This window comes from Moschus berezovskii, chromosome 8 (assembly GCF_049115385.1).
Source record: "Moschus berezovskii isolate FMDL1 chromosome 8, NW_MosBer_1.0, whole genome shotgun sequence".
Taxonomy (NCBI): domain Eukaryota; kingdom Metazoa; phylum Chordata; class Mammalia; order Artiodactyla; family Moschidae; genus Moschus; species Moschus berezovskii.
The window spans coordinates 96,457,714-96,478,213 of NC_142467.1; the positions used below are offsets into that span (position 1 = coordinate 96,457,714).

Genomic DNA, 20,500 nt, shown 5'->3' on the forward strand with positions numbered 1-20,500 from the left:
CTTCGTTAGGTTTGGGCCACCCTGACTCTCTGTTCTCGTGCTGTCAACTTGAACATCTGAAACTGAGCTTGAACTCTCACGGGGGCTGGAGCAGGGGAGCAGAGGATCATGGGTGGGCCGTGGATTTGGCAGACAGGCAGGTGCAAAACCCCACCCTCCCACAGTGCCTCAGTGTCCCCACCCACGAAGTGGGGGTGGTGTCGCCTGCCTTCCTTATGATGCTACCTACCTCCTAAGGGTTTGCAGAAGGCCGGAACCTGGTAAGGCCCTCCGTAAGGAGGCCTCTGTTCTGAGAGCAAGGTTGCAAGGGTTCTAGAGAGAAATGTGAAGAGACCTGGGGCTGTGAAGCACTTCCTTTCTTTCCTCCCCAGGGGGGTCCGTTTTAGGGAGCCCTCCTTCACCTCCCCCTCCTCCCCCCTCCTCCTCCTTCCTCCTCGTCTCTTCCCAGCTCTTCTGAGGAATGGCCAGTCCTCTCAGCAGTGCTCTGGCTCCCGCCCTGGCTTGTAAGATCTTGATTTCCTACACTGAAAAATAATTTCAAAGTCAAAAGTCATATTTATTATGGAAATATTATATTGGGTTGGCCAAAGAGTTCGTTTGGGTTTCTCTGAAGCATCTTATGGAAAAACCCGAACTTTTTGGCCAAGCCAAGATTTAAGTTTATGTTAGAGTAATGCTACTGAACCCCATGTACCCATTGTCCTGTTTCATCGACTCTCAGCATTTGCCAGTAACTCTCAGTGCCTGTCCCCAAGGTGAGTCCCGTAGAGGCTGGCTGACCACGGTACAGGGAGTTAGTTCATCAGAGGAGGATTTTGGTTTTTTATTTTTAAAACAAGGTTTTGTTTTGTTTTTATTTGATTGTTTATTTGGCTGCACTGGGTCTTAGTTGCCGCATGTGAGATCTCAGATCCCTGACCAGGGATTGAATCCGGTCCCCTGCACTGGGAGCTCGGAGTCTCAGCCACTGGATCAGCAGGGAAGTCCCAGAGAGGGGACTTTGAACTCAAAGTCCTTTAATGACCCTCCCAATTCTGAGAGTCTGCAATTTATTACATGTCTTCAAAATAGGGGCTTTAGATAATACACAAAATTGAACAGTGTTGGAATGTTCTAGAAATTCCTCTCTCTCTCCAGTTCCGGAAGACCATCCTTAATAAGAATCCTTGTTCAGAGAGGTTTTGAAATTCTTCTGCACTGCTACTGAGTCTTGCCTTTCTCCTGTTGTGTTCTGGCAGAAGGAAATTTTCAGTCCCGGCGATATTCCTGACTCCTCTGTCTCTTGGCTTGTTGCATTTTTCAAAGGCGTTCAGTTCAGTTCAGTCGCTCAGTCGTGTCCGACTCTACGCGCGACCCCATGAATTAGAGCTATGTTAATAGGAACACCTAGATTTGGCGAGATGAGTCTGGAGAGAACTGGTTTTGAGAACCAGTGAAATCAGCACAGGCATGATTTGGAAATTATTTCTGTTCAGAAATAAAGATTTTTCTGCTCTCTAGGCAAGTTTGAGTGTAATGCGTCGGGAGTTATTGAGTAGATGAGCCTGGGTTGACATTTCAGCTCTGCATCTCGCATCTTGTAGTTCTTTATTTAAATAGACACACACACACACACACACACACACACACACACACACATGTATATGTATGTATTTATTTATTATTTGGTTGCTCCAGGTCTTAGTTGCAGCTTGTGGGATTTAGTTCCCTGACCAGGGATTGAACCTGGGCCTACTGTGTTAGGAGCACAGAGTCTTAGCCCCTGGACTAAGGAAGTCCTTGCTTTTGCTGTTGTTTAGTCTCTCAGTCGTGTCGACTCTTTGCAACCCTATGAACTGTAGTCTGCCAGGCTCCTCTGTCCATGGGATTCTCCAGGCAAGAATACTCGAGTGGGTATTAGGTAGGTAATACTCCCTAGCCTTCCCTAGCCATTTCCTTCTTCAGGGGATCTTACTGACCCAGGGACTAAACCTGAGTCTCCTGCATTGACAGGCAGATTCTTTACCGCTGAGCCACGTCAGAAACCAAAGTCCTTGCTAGTAGTTCTTTAAATTGAATGAACTTAATTTTATGGAAAACTTACCTCGTTCACTTTTCTCTTGCCACCAGTGTGTGATAACTTCTTCAAGGCTGGTTCTGGGGCCAGGGCTTCACATCTCACTCCATCTTGTCCTTTATTACATTCCTCTGGTGAAACCCTGGACGTGGTTACCTTTCTCAGTCTGCTTTCTCCCAGCCTGGCTCAGGTACCCACCCCAGCGAGACTCTTGCATCGTGGCAGACAGGCCCCTTGTCCAATCAGACCTCAGTCAAGCTTGCAACATGGACATCCGTGTGCCCCATATTAGGCATTTCAGCACATATTCTCCCTTCAGGCCCCAATTCCTCTCTCATCACAGCCATTTCACCTCTGTCCTAGATCTCTTCCCATCTCAGCATCCAAAGAACCTCAAGTTATGCAAGTACCTACTTTTCTGGGTCTTTTCAGGATCTGCCACCAGCATTCAAACACACTCCAGTCTCTGCTGTCTTTAAGAGTCCTTGGTCGATGTCTGGACCCCCTCTAGCTCAGGGTTTCTCCATTTGATGTTTGAAACTGGGTAACTCTTGAGGGAGGGCAGTCCTGTAGGTTGCTTCCCTAGCCTCTGCCCTACAGGTGCTGGGGGCACCTTCTAAGTTGTGAAAACCAAAAGAGGTCCCCAGAAGTGCAGAATAGCTCCCAGGTGAGAAGCTCCTCTGGCTGATGTCCACCCTCTGCTGTTCATGGATTCATCTCCTCTGTGTCTTCCTTACGGAAGGAAGCTTCCTCTTCCCTCAGATTCATGAGCCTGGCTTTTTCCCACCTCTGAGGTATGCCCCCCCCTTTCTGTCTCTCTTGCAGCTCTTCCCAGCTGTTGACCTAGGCAGTCCTTGATTTATTCCTTAGCCTCCTCTTCTTCCTAGGCCAACACTAGGGTGAGTGGATGCAGCCCTAAGCTTAGCCTGACATTCAGCTGTGCCACCTCGCTTGCAACCAGAAATTCTCCCAAGCTCCAGGACCTTCAGCCTCTCAGTGTTTCCCAGACTGACCTTGAGTCTCCCACAAGCCAACAGCTTGTTTCCCAGCTTTCCATCTTAGCAGATGGCACCATTGTCCACTCAGTGGCTCCAGTCAGAAATCTAAGCATGACCTTTGACCTGTGTCCCTGAATGTTTCCATCCCTTTTCTGCCGTCCCTTCTGCCACCACCTTAGAGCAGGCCACATCATCTTCTGCCTGCCTTACTGCTTTAGGCTCTCAACTGGCCTTCCGTGCTCCCTCCATACCATCCTCCTAACTGTGACAGTGGAATCTCTAGCACCCCTAATGTGTCCTGTCACTCACCTGGGCCCCGTTTGCTCTGGGATATCTTTCTTGGCCTGATCTAGTCGATGATGGAGGTTCCTCTGGGTGCCCGTGGCAATCAGCCAGCATGGGTTTCCACAAGGCACTGAAGTTGGAACTTGCTCGTCCAGTAGGCTCTTATGGTTCTCAGCGGCATGGACCCTCTGGTATCCCCAGATGTGACATAATCAGTTTTTGTGTAGTGAATGAATGACTGAGTGGGCCTGGGACTGGGGGAGAATGTAGATCAGCGTGGACAGTCATTCATTCATCAAGCCTCTTCTGAGTGCCAATCGGGGGCCGGTCACTGGCAGTAGGAGGCAGTGGGGCAAGATGGTGGCTGAATGTGGGGATGTTTGGTGTGCTGTCCTCGAGAAACAGAGCATTTTGGCCCCCGCTGGTTTGTTGCTGCCTATTCCATCCACAGTCCCTCCCTGGCCTTACTGCGGAGCCTGCTCTGCTCTCTGTCCTGGCATCTAAACCCATCTGCAGACGTCTCATGGCCCGCGGGGCACCATGACCAGTCTGCCCCCTCCTGGGCCATGCCATACTGGTTACTGGTCACTGGTCCACAGCCTTCAGCCTCCCCACTCAGCTTCTGTCTCATTGGCTTGCACTTCTGGTCAGGATAAAGCCCACACCCCAGCCTGCATTTCCAAGACTCCTTGAGACCCCTCACCCCTAGCCACTGCACCCCACACTCACCCTCCTCTTGGGCTGGATGCACTGCTTGTCATCTCCCAGACACACCCTCCTGTCACACGCCTGTGACTTCACCAGTACTGCTCCCTCCGCAAAGATACACTTCCACACCCATCCAGTTGACCACTTTTTTTCTTAATAGAAATCACCTCTCTCCTTATAGAAAAAAAGTTTAACACGAGACAAGCAGGAAGAAAAGTTAAAATTACCCATAATCCCACCACTGTTAGCTTTTTGGCTCATGTCCGTCCATAGTTTTCTTTCACGTATTTATGGTTGTGAGCAGTCTTGTGCTTTTACAAGAATGGGCTTGCACCTCCCAAGCTGTCTCTTCCTTCTCTATCTGTGAACATCTCTCCCTGTGACTGGACTTAAGCCGTCTCGTGGTCACAGTGGTTACAGGCTATTCTGAGTTTATGACAGGTTGTAACTGCTTTTCCATAGCTACAAGCCCCACTGAGGTTAATACCCTGGCACAAATCTTGGCTCATCAGTTATTTCTGTAGGCAGTCTTCCTAGAAGTGAGCCGGCAGAGGGGAGAGTGGGTGCTATATAGAAGCTGTTGACCCATATTGCCAGCTGACCCTCCAGGGGCTTTCCAGTTCACATGCCCTCTGCTTGGCCCTGGCATCCTTAAGGCCTGGCAGGGTTTCTCACCTTTTCTCTTAAGTGAAAAATGACATCTGAGTGTGGTGACAGTGTGCATTTCTTGTGAAGTTCATCCATTCTGGCTGTTTATACTCTTCTTTTTTATGTAAGAACTCTTTCTGTCTTTTGCCCATCTTCTTTCCTTGGGGGACATTTGCTGTTTCTTATTTATCGCCTAATTAATTCACTCATTGCCCCCAAGACACAGTCTCTCCCTCAGTGATGTCGTCTCTTGAGCCCCCATGGGCCTTTAGAGAAAGGACTCGACTGCACTCCAGCCTCATGTTGCAAAGGAGTGCCCTGTCCACGGGGTGCTTGCCTCCCTCAACTGGGCACCCCAGTCAGCCTGAGGAATACTGAGGGGTTAAAACATGACGTCTGGCTGCTCTGGTCTGCGGAAGCGAGGCAAGATGCCATGGAATCGTCTCGTAGTCTTAACCCTTGTCTAAAAAGAGAGGAGACATTTGGAAACATGAGGGTCCTGGCCCAGGGGTCGCCCAGCCCGGCATCTGAGCGCTCTACATGGAGGCGGCCTTGCTTTCTCCAGGGTGGTGGCTCTCGGCCAGCCCCTGAGCATTAGCAGTACCTGGGTACCGGGAGAAACACGTCCGAAGCCCCACCCAGATCCACCAAGTCAGCCAGCTGGGGTGTTTGAGCCTTTCTGGAGGGGGCCATGCTGGTACTGGGCAGTCAGAACCCCAGATGAGGGGTGCTGGCCTCACACACCCCTCCACCAGGCCCAGGGTTTATTTGTCCTCCATCCCATCCTTCTTTCCCTCCTCTCCTGCCTTTCCCCTTTCCACTAGACTCCACCTTGGGCTCTGGTGGGCCCCACCCTGACTCTGGCAGGCTTCAGCCACCTTAAGCCCATCTGCCTGTGCAGGATCCATGCCCTGACCACACTCACCCCAGAATACCTCCGCTCGCCCACCAGTCCTCAGCCCCCTTGTTCAGGGTTGGTCTTCCATCCTGCCTCAAGGGGGCAGGGGGCAGCCACTGACCTGCCTTCAAGGCATTGACTCCAGTGGCCTCCTGGCCTCTAGGTCACCGGAAAGTCATAGTCATCTGTAAGGAGCTTGGAAGTGGGGATTCCCCCCCCCGCCCCACATCCTGGATTCTGGACTGAGGAGCACCCTAGGGAGCTGCATCGTTTCCACAGGTGGCTGGCAGACCCTGTTACAGAAAAGGTAACTTGGGAAGTGAGGGCCTTCCCCCAGTCGCCTGCTCTGAGCACAGCCCCTCCATTCTGGCTCTTCTGCATAACTGGCCCGCTCCCTTCAGGCCCTGCCAGTGGCGGTTCTCAACCTGGTCTCGGCAGTAGAGTCCTTGAGGGGCTTTACAAACCGCCGAAGCTGTCCCCGCTCCTGCCTCTCCACCCCCATCATGTCCTTGGTCCAGGATGTGGCCTGGGCGGTGATGGTTTGTAGCAGCCGTCCTGCTGATTCTGACAAGCGGCCAGAGTTGAGAGCAGTTGGGTTATGGTGAAGGAAAGGGTGGATGGAGGTGGGCTTTCACCACTGTTGACACTTTAGTCTCCAGCCTTACCCAGTGGGCAGAACCACAGGCTCCCTTTCATTCCTCAGCCGCCTCCCTCTTGGCGCACCACAGAGAGGGAGCAGACTAGGGGGCAGAGCTGGTCCCAGCCCGGAGTTCTGGTGCTTCAGGGACCCTGGCCACCAGAGCTCCCTCCCCATCAGCCCATCGGCAAGCCCGCTGGGTAGCTCTCCCTCCTGCCCGCCCCCGCCCTGCTGGGGTCCTCATCTCACACCTGGTCTGGCTCATGGGTTCCTGTGGTCTCTACACTGGCCTCAGCCCTGCTGCTGCCGTGGTCCACCCAACAGCCACCTCCATGCCAGGCCCCTGGCTCATTGTGTTCAGCTGCCGGCCGCCTTTTGTTTCCTGGAGCACACCAGAGTCGTCTGTGCCACAGAAGCTTGGTGCTTGCTCTTCTGCCAGAATGCTCGCCTCCAGCCACCCCAAGGCCTTGCTTCTCATGCCCCCTCCTCAAGGGACACTCTGATCACCTGCCTCCCCTGGACCTATCCTGTCCATCCTCTCACTCCACCATGGAGGTTCCCCTGGTAGCACCTGAGTATAGCTTTGTCTGTTAGCTTCTTGCTCGTTTGTTGTCTGACTCGCTCAGAGGGATGTGAATTTCATTATGGCGGGAGCTGTCCTTGGTGATGATCATTAAACCCCTGGCCAGGCTGGCACGTGGCCCGACACAAGTGGATGTTCAGTTAGTACCCATGGGCTTGTTGAGGAAGAGTGGAGGGGGAGCAGGGTGGAGTAGGAGCCAGTGGCCATTGTCAAAGTGTGTGACTTCCTAGGTGGCATTGTTGGCTGTGGCCACACGGTGGTCAAGGAGGTCACCCAGGAAGCGCGGACGACAGAGACAAGGGCAAAGGAAGAGCCTTATGGACCATCTCGATGGAGTGGGCAGAGGATGAGGAGCCTGGGGAGGGTCAGTTGGCAGTGCAGTCACATTCTGGAGGAGGTGGCACCTCAGGCAGGTTGGCCGTGCCCAGTGCCATTGAGGACTTCTGGAGCTGCATCCTAAAACTCTCTGTGGGCACACCCTGAGGGCCAGTTGGTGTTGGTGCGGCCAGCCAAGGTGGGAGGGCAGGGAGGAATCGGCAACTGAGGGTGGGAGGCCCTGTCCAGACGCTAGGAGGAACCAGCTGCAGCAGAAGGCGTGGGAACACGGCCTGGCACCAGAAGTGCCAGGAGCCAAGCGCACAGGTGGCCCAGCCTTGGGATTGGCCTTGTGGGAGGGGCAGGAACATGAGACGACAGAAAAAAGCGAAGAAGAAGACCCAGACAGGGCAGGAGAAAGTGGCCCTTGTAGTATCACCAGTAATTTGTGTAGCTTCTCTGCCCTGAAGTGGGGAGGGCATGACTCCACAGGGCACTCACAGTGTGCAGGCTGCACACAGAGACTGGTGAGACCGGGATCAAGGCCAGCGTCAACCAGGATGAGTCCTGTGGACAGCATGCACCCCGAACGATGGCATGAGAAGGGCTCTGCACTCTGTGGCCTTCCTCCTAAATGCCCATTATAACCCCAGTCTGACCACAGGAAAACTTCCGACAAACCCAGGCTGATGGAGAGTCTGCAAAATTTCTGGACCAGTCCTCACAGCTGTCAAGGTCATCAAAAACAAGGAACATGTGAGAAACTGTCCCTGCCAAGAAGAGCGTAAGGAGAATTGGCAGCTCAGTGTCACAGGGGACCCTGGATGGTGTCCTGGGACAGAAAAGGACATTAGGGGGAAATTCAGGTGGTCTGGCTCAGATGTGGACATCGGTACCAATTCACTAATGTGACACCATCCTAGGATGAGATGTTACTAATAGGGAAAGTGGGTGTGGGATATGTGGGAACGCTGCATCATCTTTGTAATTTTTCTTTAAATCTAAAAAATAAAGTATTGTTGTTTGTTTGTTTTAAGGTGACAGCAGTGGGTTGGGCTCTCCCCAGGTCTCATTAATGGCACGATGAGCCTGGGTTCAGCTGGTGGAGTGGGCAGAGCCAGTTCGTCTGCTGTGCAGATCTCTGCCTGCTGGTGGCTCATGCCTTGTGTTTTAATCATCCAGTGGGCATGTGTGTGTACAGGACTCGGGGAGAGCAGTCGTCTCTCCCGCTCACCCAGTGTCTGCTGAGAGCAGTGGCCGGTGCATGGGGTGTGCCCGCTGACACGGAGCGGGGAGGGGTAAGATGCGGGCTTGGTGGCCGTTCTCTTCTCCGGGCCTCCTCCTGCTCCTCCTCTGTAGGGAAGATGTCAGGTTCCTTCCACTCTGACCGTCACCCATTGCTTCTCTCTGGGTCTCCTAGAGGCCCACAGCCACTCCCCTGCCATGCTGGGTCCTTCCTGCGCATCCAGTTGGTGGTCACCCCACCACTTCTCAGTGGTTATCTGAGAGGGAGTGGAACACCCTGCCTGTAACCCTGGATTTCTTTGGGAAGAACTGAGGTTTGCACCGGCCTTATGATGCCCCCGAGCATCAGCTAATGATGCTGTCACCATAGAAGGTGCTGCTAAGGGGGGCTCTGGTGGCCAGACTGCCCTCAGCGCTGGTTGCCTCTGTACTTCCTCCTCCCCCAGCTGGACTTTCAGTTCAGGAAAGTGAAGGGAACCGACACTGGGGGGCGCCAGAGCCCAGCAGACCTTCCCACTCCAGCACAGCAGGGGCAGAAAACAGCCTGGACACTGACATCTGGTCATTGGCGGGCTCTCCCCACCTGCCTGTCCTGTCTGCTGCCATGACGGTCACCCTCCACACTCCCCATCCCAGGTCCCCCCAACTGGGGGCTGCAAAGAGCGGCCAGCACCAGTGGAACAAACCCTCAGCCCTGCTTTGGTTTTTTTTTTTTCAGGTGCAACCTTTTACTCCACCACTTCCTTCTCCACTTTCATATTAAATATCTGAAATATATTAATCTTAAAAAAACAATATTAACACAGTACTCAATGAATGCAGTGAAGGAGTAACCAGTAAGTCTAGACTGCAAAATCATAGGTTATTTTAGAAACTTTAGTTACAAAAGCCACATTTTATAGGTTTGTTCTTTGCAGAAAATGTGCAAGTTTGCCAAGGTGGTGTCACGAATAAACCATCAGTACAGACTATAACCATTGACCTCTAACCCCTCCTTCCCAGAAGCCATGGCTCTTAGCTCTTGTGTTTTCTCGGTCGTCTTCTCTCTGGTCTTGTCCTTTTGAGCCCAGCCAGATGCAGCCCTTTCCATCCTCCCCGTCTCTCTCTCCCCTCCTTTCTCCCCTACCCCTTGCTGGCTGTCTGGCTCCCAGCGGCTCACTGATGTGCACATGTTCTCCACACAGGGCACAGCTTGGGCTACGGCTTTGTGAACTACGTGACTGCCAAGGATGCAGAGAGAGCAATAAACACACTGAATGGCTTGCGGCTCCAGTCAAAAACCATTAAGGTAAAGAGCTGCGATCACCATCTCATTGGTTCCCGGCTACACAGAGATCTGTGCTGAGCCCTGGCCTTAGTGAAAGAACCAACCTTTTATCTCCCGATCACTGTCTTGGCACCGTTAGCACAGTTGCCTCTCAGAGCCCGGGCACTTCCAGGGCATCTCCTGTCGGCTTATGTGAGACCCGTGTCGGGTGGTGACTGTTCCAGCCCTTGTTCCTCTGGCTCCTCAGCCCCACCTGCAAAGGGAGGATCCCTGCAAAGGGAGGATCCCCAGAAAGGACTTGCATGGGAACTGCCCCTCCCCAGCCCTGGTGTCCCTGGCGTGTTGGCTCATAGCAGCCCCCTGGTGTGAAGACCTCCCTGCCGGTCTCCTCTATTGGCCCAGCACTGCTGTCTCCCTGCCGAGCAAGCATTGGGCCAGCACCACGTTCCCACTTGCGCCTGGTTTTTGTTGCAGGCGTGGCAGCATTGTCCATCCGCCCCCTGCTCAGCTCCCCATCCTGCCCCGCTCCAGCAGTTATGGTCCTCTTCCTACCAGTTCACTCGGCAGTCACTGGGCAAACATGTCGGAGTTGCCCACTGTGTGCCACTCAGTGAGCAAAACTGTTTCCACGCCCTTGTAGGGCAGGCTGGGTATCTGTGTGTGCACAGGTGCACACAGATGATAAACAAATATGATACCAGGTGGGACCAAGGTAGGTGTCATGAGTTGTGTCCTGGGGGTGCTGTGTCCTGTGGGGGGCTTCTTGATGACTTGAGGGAAGGGAGAGAGCCATGCAGCACGATGGGATAGGCTGGGCAGACTGTCAGTAGCGTCATTGCCTAATCAAGGGCTGATGGGTTCCTGGGGCAAGTTGGCGAGTCCTCCAGGCCTCACAGGACAAATCCCCCCACCTTCGTGCTCCTCTCAACCTGCCATCGCTGACCACGCCCTCCTTTTCTCAGTCTCACCCCTCCCCACCCCCAGGTGTCTGTCTGCAGGCTCTGTCCACCCCTGGACCAGCTTTGGGTTTTCCTGATCTTCGCTCCGTGCCCAGCCCTGCCGTAGAACATGCCCCCTCTTCCCACTCCACGAGGGACCCTGGCCGGGCTTCCTGCGGTAGCCCCTCCTGTGCTGTGCCCACCAGCCCTCATCCACAGACCTGGCGAGGCCCTCATGCCTGAGACAGGCACCCACCAGAGTCTCCAGAGCATCTCCCTCAGCCTGAAGCCCCTGGAACAAGGTTGCCCTGTTGAACCTCTGCATCTTCCAGATCCTCAGGTAGCTCGAGGGGCCAGAAGTCTGAGTGCCCTCTGAGGGCCGTGAGCTGTGTGAGAGGGCCTGCTCCATGCCCCTCCCAGTGCCTGGCGGTCACTGGATCTTGGGTGGTTCTCAGCTTATAGAAGCATCACCCCAGTCTCTGCCTTTGTCTTCGCACAGGGTTCCCCCTGTGTGCATATCTGTGTCCAGATGTCTCCTTTTTATAAGGACCCCCCATCGTTGATATGGGGCCATCTTACTCTGCTCTGAACTCATTATCATGAATTCATCTATCATGATCCTATTTCTAATGAAGTCACACTCTGAGTTCCTGGGGTCAGGACTCCCGACGGGAATTTGTGAGAGGATGTAATTCAGAAGTCTTGGGTTCTTCAGAAACCTCTCACAGGAGAGTTTCCCAAGAATAGGACAGTGGACCTGCAGAGGCAAGGGAGCAGGTGGTGCGGGAGCTTAGAAGAGAGGATTCTGGGCAGTGTCGCGGATCCAGTCGGGCGTGCCTGCCACAGGTGGACAGGCTCTCTGCTGCTGTCTTCTTGGATTCTGATTTGACTCTGAGCTTGACAGGAGCTGGAGAGGACAGGAAGCTGCAGTAGTCATCAGAGTCCCTGGAGACATCAAAGCTGGAAGGAACCGAAGTGCACTTGGCTCTGAAAGCATTTCCTCCCTGGGCTTTATTAGGAGGTGATTGTAGCCACAGTCAGCGCCGGCCGCCACAGCACTCCCCTGGTACTGGTCTGGGAATGTTCTTTCCCACAGTGTCTTTCACCAAAAGCCGAGGGCAGGCCCCAAATGCATCCTGTTCCAAACAGATCTGCGAGGGGCCAGGCAGGACATCCTGGGGGACAACTCCCTGCTGGCCCAGCCCAATCCCAGGAAAGCGCAGAACAGCCTGAGTCCCAGCTCCCACCTTCAGCTATCCTGCCTGAAATCTGACACCTCTCACTGGGGCATTTGATAAAACTGGACACGAAACAGTTGGAGTGACTTCCTCTGCCAGGAGTTTGAGCGGGGTGTTCTGTGGGGGGATGTAGACCCAGAAAGTTAAGGTGCAGACATGAGTGTGGCCAACATCCTTCTTGAAAGTTGAGAAGCATGGCCACGCCCACCTGGTGGCCTCTTTCTCTGAGAGCAGTGCTGCTTCTGCCCCAGGTCTTGCCCTAGAGTGTCCCCAAAGTGCCTCAGACCTGGCTGCAGTGCAGGGACGCGTCCAGGGAATGTTGTCACTGCTGTTCCTCAGGTGGAGCTGGGCTCTGACCACACCCCAGTTTCTCCTTTCACTTGCTATCTCTCCCTCTGGGCTGTGTCTTGCTTTCCAGGCAAAGGCAGTGTCTGTCGTCTCCTTTTCTGGAATATTCCAGATGCACCTCAAATGTGTGAGAGTCAGTGAGCGCTTGAACAAAGGAATGTGTGTACAGGTGTGGTCTCAGCGTGTAGACCTGCACCCCTGCCCTTCCTGGCAGGCCTGGGTGTTGTGGTGGGAACACATCTATCGTTTGTGCCCTTGCGCTGCCCAGTGACACCTGAAAGGTCATGTCATCTACTGTCTTATGTGTGGTCTGTTTTTTGACCCCCAGAGAGGACGTTCTGCTCAGGTCTAACTGCTCCCCCGTCCAGAGCACATGCTTGTGCTGCTTCTTCCTCCTTTGTCACCCAGCCTCCTGACTTGGTGCTGACTTCCTCAGATGTGGGGTGTGACAGAGTCCTGTCCCCTCGGCCGGAGGTGGAAGGGCTTTGTCCCGGGGGCTCCTTCCCCGCAGAGATCTGGCCTTGGCCCCATCCCTCCGTGGCCCACAGGATCTGCCCTGCTCTCACCCCACACTGGAAACACTAAAGACATTTCCTGGCCCCAGCCTCGCATGCACACCATTTTATCTAAATTACTGCAAAAGTCTTCGTTCAGTTTTGTAAAACAGAAGCCCCAAAAAGCGTGGGGTCATTTCTGTTGAGCACTTACATGTGTGCCCCCAGCCACGGGGCCCCATCTGGACTTCGTGTCGAGCCGGCCTGTTGCCTGGTGGGTGTCACACTCCCAGAGCACCCAGCTCTCTCCCCCGCCATCCTCTGGGCCACTCCCAGGTAGGACCATGTCCCCTTCCAGCCCTGCTCCTTGTCCAGAGAGGCCTGAGGCCAAGGTAGGAGGATGGGCACCTGGGTTTGGTCCCTGCCCTGCCCCACACCAGCCATGTACCCCCAGACTCTCGACTATGAAATAGGAATGACATCCACATCATCATAGCACATGAGGGTCCCTGCCTCGCTCGAGGTGGGCTGCCAGCACGAGCTGCCACAGGTGACCTCCTCCCACAGGGTTGACTTTCCCTCACCTGAACATGTAACACCCTCCCTGGATGCCTTTGCCATGTACCTGCCCTAACGCTAGCAAGCGGTTTTATTTTCAAGGTGTCATATGCGCGCCCAAGCTCCGAAGTCATCAAAGATGCCAATTTGTACATCAGCGGGCTCCCGAGGAACATGACCCAGAAGGACGTAGAGGACATGTTCTCTCGGTTTGGGAGGATCATCAACTCGCGAGTCCTTGTGGATCAGACCACAGGTACGGTGCCTGGCCTGGGACACGGTGCACTTTCCTCCGGGCAGGGCTCGAGTCTCCTTGGGAAGGCATATGGCTGTCCTTAGTTACTCCAGCGATGAGGACAGAATCACAGTGAGAAGACATTGGCTTTTGTTTAATGAGGCTGGGAAGGTGGGGGTGGGAGGGTGGCATCGCGGGACATAAAAGCCACCCCGACATGAAAGTTGAGGTGTGGCCAGGCTTTTACAGTGAAAATGCCAAGAGATCCTGGCACTGTCCACAGGCACCCCCGTCCCAGCCCGGACTCAAATGTCGCCCTTCTTACTGCAGGCAGCAGGGTGCGGTGTGGGACAGTCTCTACTCCAGGTCCAGAGTCCCCACCTGTCATTGTCCCAAAGCTCCCAGGGGACTGTTTCTGAGGAGTCATTCTCGAGTCTCCACTACTCGATAACCCCCACCCGGGTAGCACATTCAGAGCTCGAAGGCAGCATGATGTCCTCTCTTAGGCGGTCCTGGCCACTTCACTACTCTCTCTTGGGTCAGCTCAGCTCAGGACACAAGCAGCTCAGGCTCTGGGCTTTGCACATAGCACTCAGGCTCCACTGAACTGAGCACCACATGCCCAGAAGCTGCCCCTCAAGGTGGCCACCTGCTCCACCAGCCTTGGGCTTGGGTCGGGCCGGCCACATGCTCAGCTCTGTCAGGGAAGCAGTGAGCTTGGGATGTCTGATATTCAGGCCCCTCGGCTCTCTTCTCTGCAGGAGTGGGAATTTGCTGACCAACTAGAATGTAAATCGCTGCTCCCAGAGCTCAGTGAAACTGATAGACTTGACTGGTCGGTTTTCATGTTCTTCCAGCACTGAGCGTATTCCCCACCTCTTTGGCTGAGGTAGTCAAACGCACACTGGTAGTTGGGCTGCAGCAGCCATGGCTTGGAGGTGACCTCCCCTGAGAGGCTGAAAACAGACACGGAGCAGGCTCATGGCAGACAAGAGTGAGGTTGCATGTTTTCCTGAATCCTTCTTGAGCTGTATGCTCTGCGACCCGCAGCCTTGTCCCCCACTCTCCCTTGTCCTGTCTCAGCTGGGCGTGGGCTGGGGCCCAGCTTGGAGAGCAGCAGACAACTTGAGTCCTCCAGGGCCCCGAGGAGGAGCAGAGGCTCCTGGAGTGTGGTCCCCAGGTGCAGGTCGCTGGCAGCTCTGGGTACCCCCCAGTCTGGCACTGACACCCGCTCTGCTACAGGGACATGGACTCCACCCGCTTGCCTCCTTTCTGCCCCTGGCTCTGGGCCGGGGATGGGCATGAGGTGATGATGCCATGTGCTTGGTATAAACCCCTACGCCAGGCTAGTTCCTGTGGTCCCTGAAGGCCCCTCCCTTAACCTCCAAATACCAGTCGATCAAGTGACCCTGCTGGCTGGTCAGCACCTCTATTTACCCTCCTGCACAGGAGCATCTTGAGTAGGCTGTCAGGGGACCTGGAGCGGGCAGTGATGGTAGCCCGCATCCCACCTCCATGGCCCTGCTTTCCCCAGTCCTGTGTGGACTGCTGGCCTCTGCTCATCTCGGTCCAGCCCATCGCTGCTGAGCAGGGCCCGGCTCCCACTCTGGAGTCCACCCAACTTGAGAGCACTTCCCCCCTGGGCCACGGAGCTTTTGTCACCACCATCCTGAGGGCAGTCACTCGCAGTTGGTTCACGCACCCGTTTGCTGGAGATTTTGCCCTCTTTCCCTTTGCAAGGCTGCTGTCTCCTAGAGTTTGGGAGACCCTCAGGCCTTCCCACCAGCTTCTGCCACTTCAGTGTGGGCCCCCACCCCACACCCCTGCCTGTCTTTAGGAGCTTTACACGAAGAGCGTGCAGGAGCTGTGAGGGGCCCCCAGGGGCTCCTCTCCACAGCCCTCCCTAGGCCAGGATGTGACACTGGACAGTAGAAAACCAAGCCCATGGGACTGTGGGCTCCCCCGCCCCGCTCTGGAGGGTGCTGCTGCTCAGCGCTCCTCTGCTGGGACCCTATGGAGCCCAGCAGCCAGGCTGAGAATGGCACAGAGAGCAAGTCTTCATGTCAGGTTTGCTTTCGTGTGTTGTATGTTTTAAAGAAACAGGAACACTCAAAAAACCTTAACCCATAATTTTTTAAAAAAATGGCCTGAGTAATTGAAAAAAACAGATGGTCTGGTTAATTTAAAAAAAATTAAAAGACAATAAGAAAAGCCATAATTTCCTGGGCTGACAGAAGTTTTTTTTGTTTTTTTTTTTTAATTTCTTTGCTTCTTTATACATTGTAATTATGACCTTTATAGTTGGCTCATCTAGAGATGGTGCCATTTATTGGTCTCTGCTCTTAACCCTAAAAACACTAGAGGGGAAAAAAAAAACTCATCTTTAAAGCGTATACATTCATCCAAGCATTGAGTTTATATTCCCTCACTTTAAGTAACTTTCTTTCTTTTACTTGGGTTTTCTTGCTTTTACTTGGGCAGTTTTCATTTGATAGTCATTTTACAAAACCAGACAGGGAAGCCACACTTACACACACACACACACACACTCTGCTTGATCGCAAGGTCTTCCTAAATAGAGTGAGACTGTCCCCTGCAGGTAGTTTTCTGTGGAAGCCAGCCAGCCACGGCTTCCAGTGAGATTTGCCTGCAGTTAGATCTCGTTCGGGTTCCCATCTGTCTAAGCCGTCGTTCGTGTCGTTTAAGAGTAAATAAAGAGTGTATGCCAAGTACTTGTTTTCAGGTGTTCCTTCTGAACTAAAATTTTAAAATGGGCTCAGGCTCTAGACTGCACCTGGCACATGTGAATCTCTGGATCTGGTCTCACTGACTCAGTGAGCATCTCTGACTGTGTCCAATTAAAGTTCATACTTACATAGTCATAGAGCCATGGTGGGGGCAGCCTTGAGACTGCCAGGGGCCACTGTGTGGCCTCCCAGGGTGCTATGCTGGGGGCGCCCCCAGGAGGGAGCATTTCCCGGTTGGAAAGTTGGGGTATGTGTTTTAGGACTTGGCATTCACGGTATGTTACAGTTGTGGCAGAAGAACCCCTGCCAGAAGGCCCCTGACTTCCATCTGCTTGTTTACGTGGGGCCCACAGTGTCCCTTCCCAGGCAGGACAGAGCATGGGGTTCTATTAATAGGCGCCAAGGGGGCACCACTTCTGGCAGTAGAACTTGTAGTTGCCGCCCCCGCCTGGTATGCTTGCGTCCCCCAAACCCCTCCTCGGCCCCCACCCTGGGCCCATCCTTGGGACTATTGATGGGACCCTGTGGGACATGGGAGCTGACTTGGGGGTGTTCCTTACACTCACTTAGCTGGTGGCCCAGGGCCCTGGGCTCTTCTGCTCTGATAACTATCATTCACCACCTGGTAAAGGCCTCGGGACAGCCTGTGACTGGCAGTGGAGAGTGAGAACGTCCCGGGTAGGGCTCTCTGCCACAACCTCCTCTCCAGGGTGCTCCCCCAGACGCCCTCAGCTGTCACCTTCACACTGTGACCTCCACCCTTGACCCCAGGAGAAGGAGCTGGTTCTCTTCATGGCTCCACATTCCTTCACCCCAGCCCCACCTCATTCCTCCATTTCTTCAAGGGACCGGCCCCTGTCATTCCTCCCAGGCTCAGAACATGGGCAGGAGGGTAGAAGGTGACTGAGCCCACTCCCACCTGGTTTGTTCAGGTCTCACCTTCATGCCATGCTGACCTGGCCCCACCTTCAGCAGTTGGGCCTGGGATTCAGGCAGCCACATCCTTGTTCCTTTAAGGGCTGGGGCAGCAGCAGAATCAGGGGCTTGCCTTCAAGAGGCTCTGTCCAGGGACCCAAGGCAGCTGAAGGCAATGATGAACGTACCCAAGGCAGGGAGTCTGTGGGTGGGTGTCAGCACCATTGAGGGCCTTCAGAATCAAGTGAGGCCAGATTCTTCCCAGAAAACAGAATATCCAAGAGGTGAGTGAGGTGTTGGTGGCAGGAAAGAGCCACCAGGGTGCAGCTGGGTTACTCAGACTCCATGCCCTTCGGGGACTCAGGAGGCTGAGTCAGGTACTGAGCAAACAGGGATTGGATCAGGCCAGCTGGGAAGGTGACCTGTGAAGGCCTGGCATGGATATGAGGCCGGATGGCCGGGCAGGCCATGGGAGGGAGCAGCCTGGGGCAAGGGAGAATTCCTTATTGTCTGCCCACGCCTCAGCATGCCTTGCACCAGCACTGTGGTGGGCACCTGGCCACCACAGTGATAGAGGATAAAACATGGCTTCCATTTAAAAAAGAGGTCTGCGGCATCTCTCTGGGATGTTGTGCCAAAGTGTCTTATTGCACAGACTATGCATTGTTGCTTCAACTCAGAAGAAAGTTTGAAACCTTAATCTTTTATTAGTCATTGTTTGTTTCATGTTTCCATATTTAGGTTTAATTTTTGTTTCTCCCATTAGCCAAGCATCCAGTTTAAACCACAGTAGGCTGACTGACTTGACTTTTGCTTTTCAGTTTTAAAACTCCTTGCATTTTTTTCCCCCTAACTCCATTTTTGTTGGTTTGTTAAAAAGGTTTGTCCAGAGGGGTTGCGTTTATCCGGTTTGACAAACGGTCGGAGGCAGAAGAGGCAATTACCAGTTTCAATGGTCATAAACCCCCAGGTTCCTCCGAGCCCATTACAGTGAAGTTCGCAGCCAATCCCAACCAGAACAAAAACGTGGCGCTGCTCTCCCAGCTGTACCACTCGCCAGCTAGACGGTTCGGAGGTCCTGTCCACCACCAGGCACAGAGATTCAGGTGGGTCAGGAGGGTGCGCTCTTCCCGCCACGGCCACACATGCCGCATCCAGCTGCTCGCAGCCTGCTGGGCAGGCACTCCCAGGCTGCGGGAACTGCTGCACACTGGGCTGATCACGTCCTGTCTCTGTATCCCCTGCCCGCCTCAGAGAGTTGTCTGTGTGGAGCTGTGTGTTTCCATCTGAGTATGTCTTTAATGGGAGTGAAAAAGATGACACAGCTCCAGCTAGCTCCCAGCGCCTGGCGCTGCTGCCTGCAGTTCCTCAGGATAGGCGAGCAGACCGCAATATGGAAGAGCATCCTGTATCTGGGGAGGAAGATGCCTGAGCTCACTGGAAGGCTGCTCTCCTTCCAGAGTTTTAAACAGGTTTTAGACTTCTGATGAGCAGCTGGAGAGCAAACCTTTTTGTTTACCTCCTTGTGGAGTCATTTGGTGTCTAAACATTACTGATTCTGCTGTTTAAAAGCCCCGTCCTAGAGGCGGACTGTTTATCTGCCTTCCTTAGCCTTTCCACGTAAAACAGTTCTAGTTGCCAGGATGAAGTAGAGCAGAGACGAGTAGAGCTGGTGACTCGGACTCTGAAATCAGCTGTATTACTACTCATGAACAACAGAGAGGCCCACAAGCTGGCATGCCTTCGTTGGTTTTTCAGGTTTAAAGGCAAAGCTGGGGAAGTGTGTTTGGACAGAAGTGAGTTTGATCCAGTTTGAAAGTCAGATAACGCAGTCAGCCTCACTGCTGATCTGGTGGAAGGTGTAGATGGCCAAGTTCAGGGAGTTATCTGTGAATTCTGGAAAACCAGAGAGCTCGGGAGAGAAAAGAAAGGGAGACACAAGTGCAGGAGGGGCCAGGCAAGAGAGTGACCATGACCTCCAGGGACAGACAGAAGGACAGGGCGAAGAGGGAAGGTGAGAATAAGAGGGAAGAAGACCCAGAAAAGGAGAGTTTGCAGAAGGGCCCCCGGATCTAGGATAGGATGGGTCAGTTTACCTCTGTACCATCAGAGGCAAGAATGGGGGCAGTTCATGAGAGTTGAGATGAAGTCAGTCGAGTGCAGTCTGTCGTGTTGTACAGCCTCGGATCATTTTCAGTTTAATGGATACATCAAGGTTTAGTGAACCACCATCATAACTTGGGTCCACATCCTACAAAAGTTAGAGGAAACGAGGTTCATTTAAAAGTCAGACCTCTTTCCAGTTTTCACTGAAAAGCAACTCACACAGGCACTCAGGGGCCCTTACCCACCCCCATTTCAGTGATTCTGTGGTCTCACCACTAACAGATGATTTAACCAACTCAGACATCCGGTGCGACTGTTTAACGTCATTCCCGCAAATTCAAAATCATGGCCCACAGCATGCCTTGATCCTTCATCAGTGATCACCGTTCTGTCAGTGGGCTGCACCCCAGGGGTCTGGCCACTCTTCTCCAGAGTCTTTTGAGGGAGTGAATCTGTTCAGTGGCACTCGAAGGCACCCTCCTCACCCCTGGGTCAGACCCACATCTCAAACCTGATTGTGTTTTGGAGCAGGTAGTACTTTTCCAGTTGCATTGTGGGGCTTTAGAGATGCTGTGTCACGCTCAAGTGTTCTTAACTGGTCCTCCGACAGTTCACTTTTGTGTTTGTGAAACTTCTCAAGGGCCACATGGCTTCAGTAGCAATTTTGTCATCTTCCTTCATTGTTACTGCCATGGCCATGATTTGTAGGCTTATTTTTATGTGATTAAAAGTGTTTCTTTAGAAAGGGGGCCCCAGGGACTTCCCTGGAAGTCCAGTGGCTAAGACTGCCTTCCAGGGCAGGGGCCATGGGTTCATTCCCTGGTCAGGGACTAAAGTCCCACATGCTATGGGGTGCAGCCAAAAATTTTTTTTAGAAACCGGGTGGTCCCACATTTTTGGTAAAGCTTGGTGGACTTGCAGTTCACAGCCCTGGCACCTCTGGGGTGTTACGAGCCGGCAATGGAAGGTTGTCCAGAGCTGTGCCCTGCTGCAGTGGCCCTTCATGGATGTGTGCTGTATGCAGACACTGCTCGGCTGTGAACCCTTGGAGAGGGAGGGTCCTGACGAAGTGGGAGGTACAAAATTCAGAGAAAGAAGAAAATTCAGCCCTCCCCCACCCCCAGCAAACACACATACATATGCAGACTTATAGGGTAAGGAAGGGTTTCCCCAGGGGGAGCTGGGAGTGTGACAGCACCTAGGAGGATGTGGAGAAGTGCCCATCTTAAAATGTGGGGAGTACAGGTGTGACTAAACAGGACGCCCCTCTCCCCCCAACAG

General features: G+C 53.5%; 1 protein-coding gene across 1 annotated transcript in view; it reads left to right on the forward strand.

Moving 5' to 3' along the window:
* The window catches only part of ELAVL1 (ELAV like RNA binding protein 1), a 38,984-nt gene that overhangs the window by 16,646 nt on the left and 1,838 nt on the right, over positions 1-20,500 (forward strand). Inside the window, exons 3-5 of the mRNA XM_055429281.2 lie at positions 9,558-9,661; positions 13,319-13,472; positions 17,994-18,219. Coding sequence (XP_055285256.1) covers positions 9,558-9,661; positions 13,319-13,472; positions 17,994-18,219 — 484 coding nt within the window. The remainder of the gene's footprint in view (positions 1-9,557; positions 9,662-13,318; positions 13,473-17,993; positions 18,220-20,500) is intronic.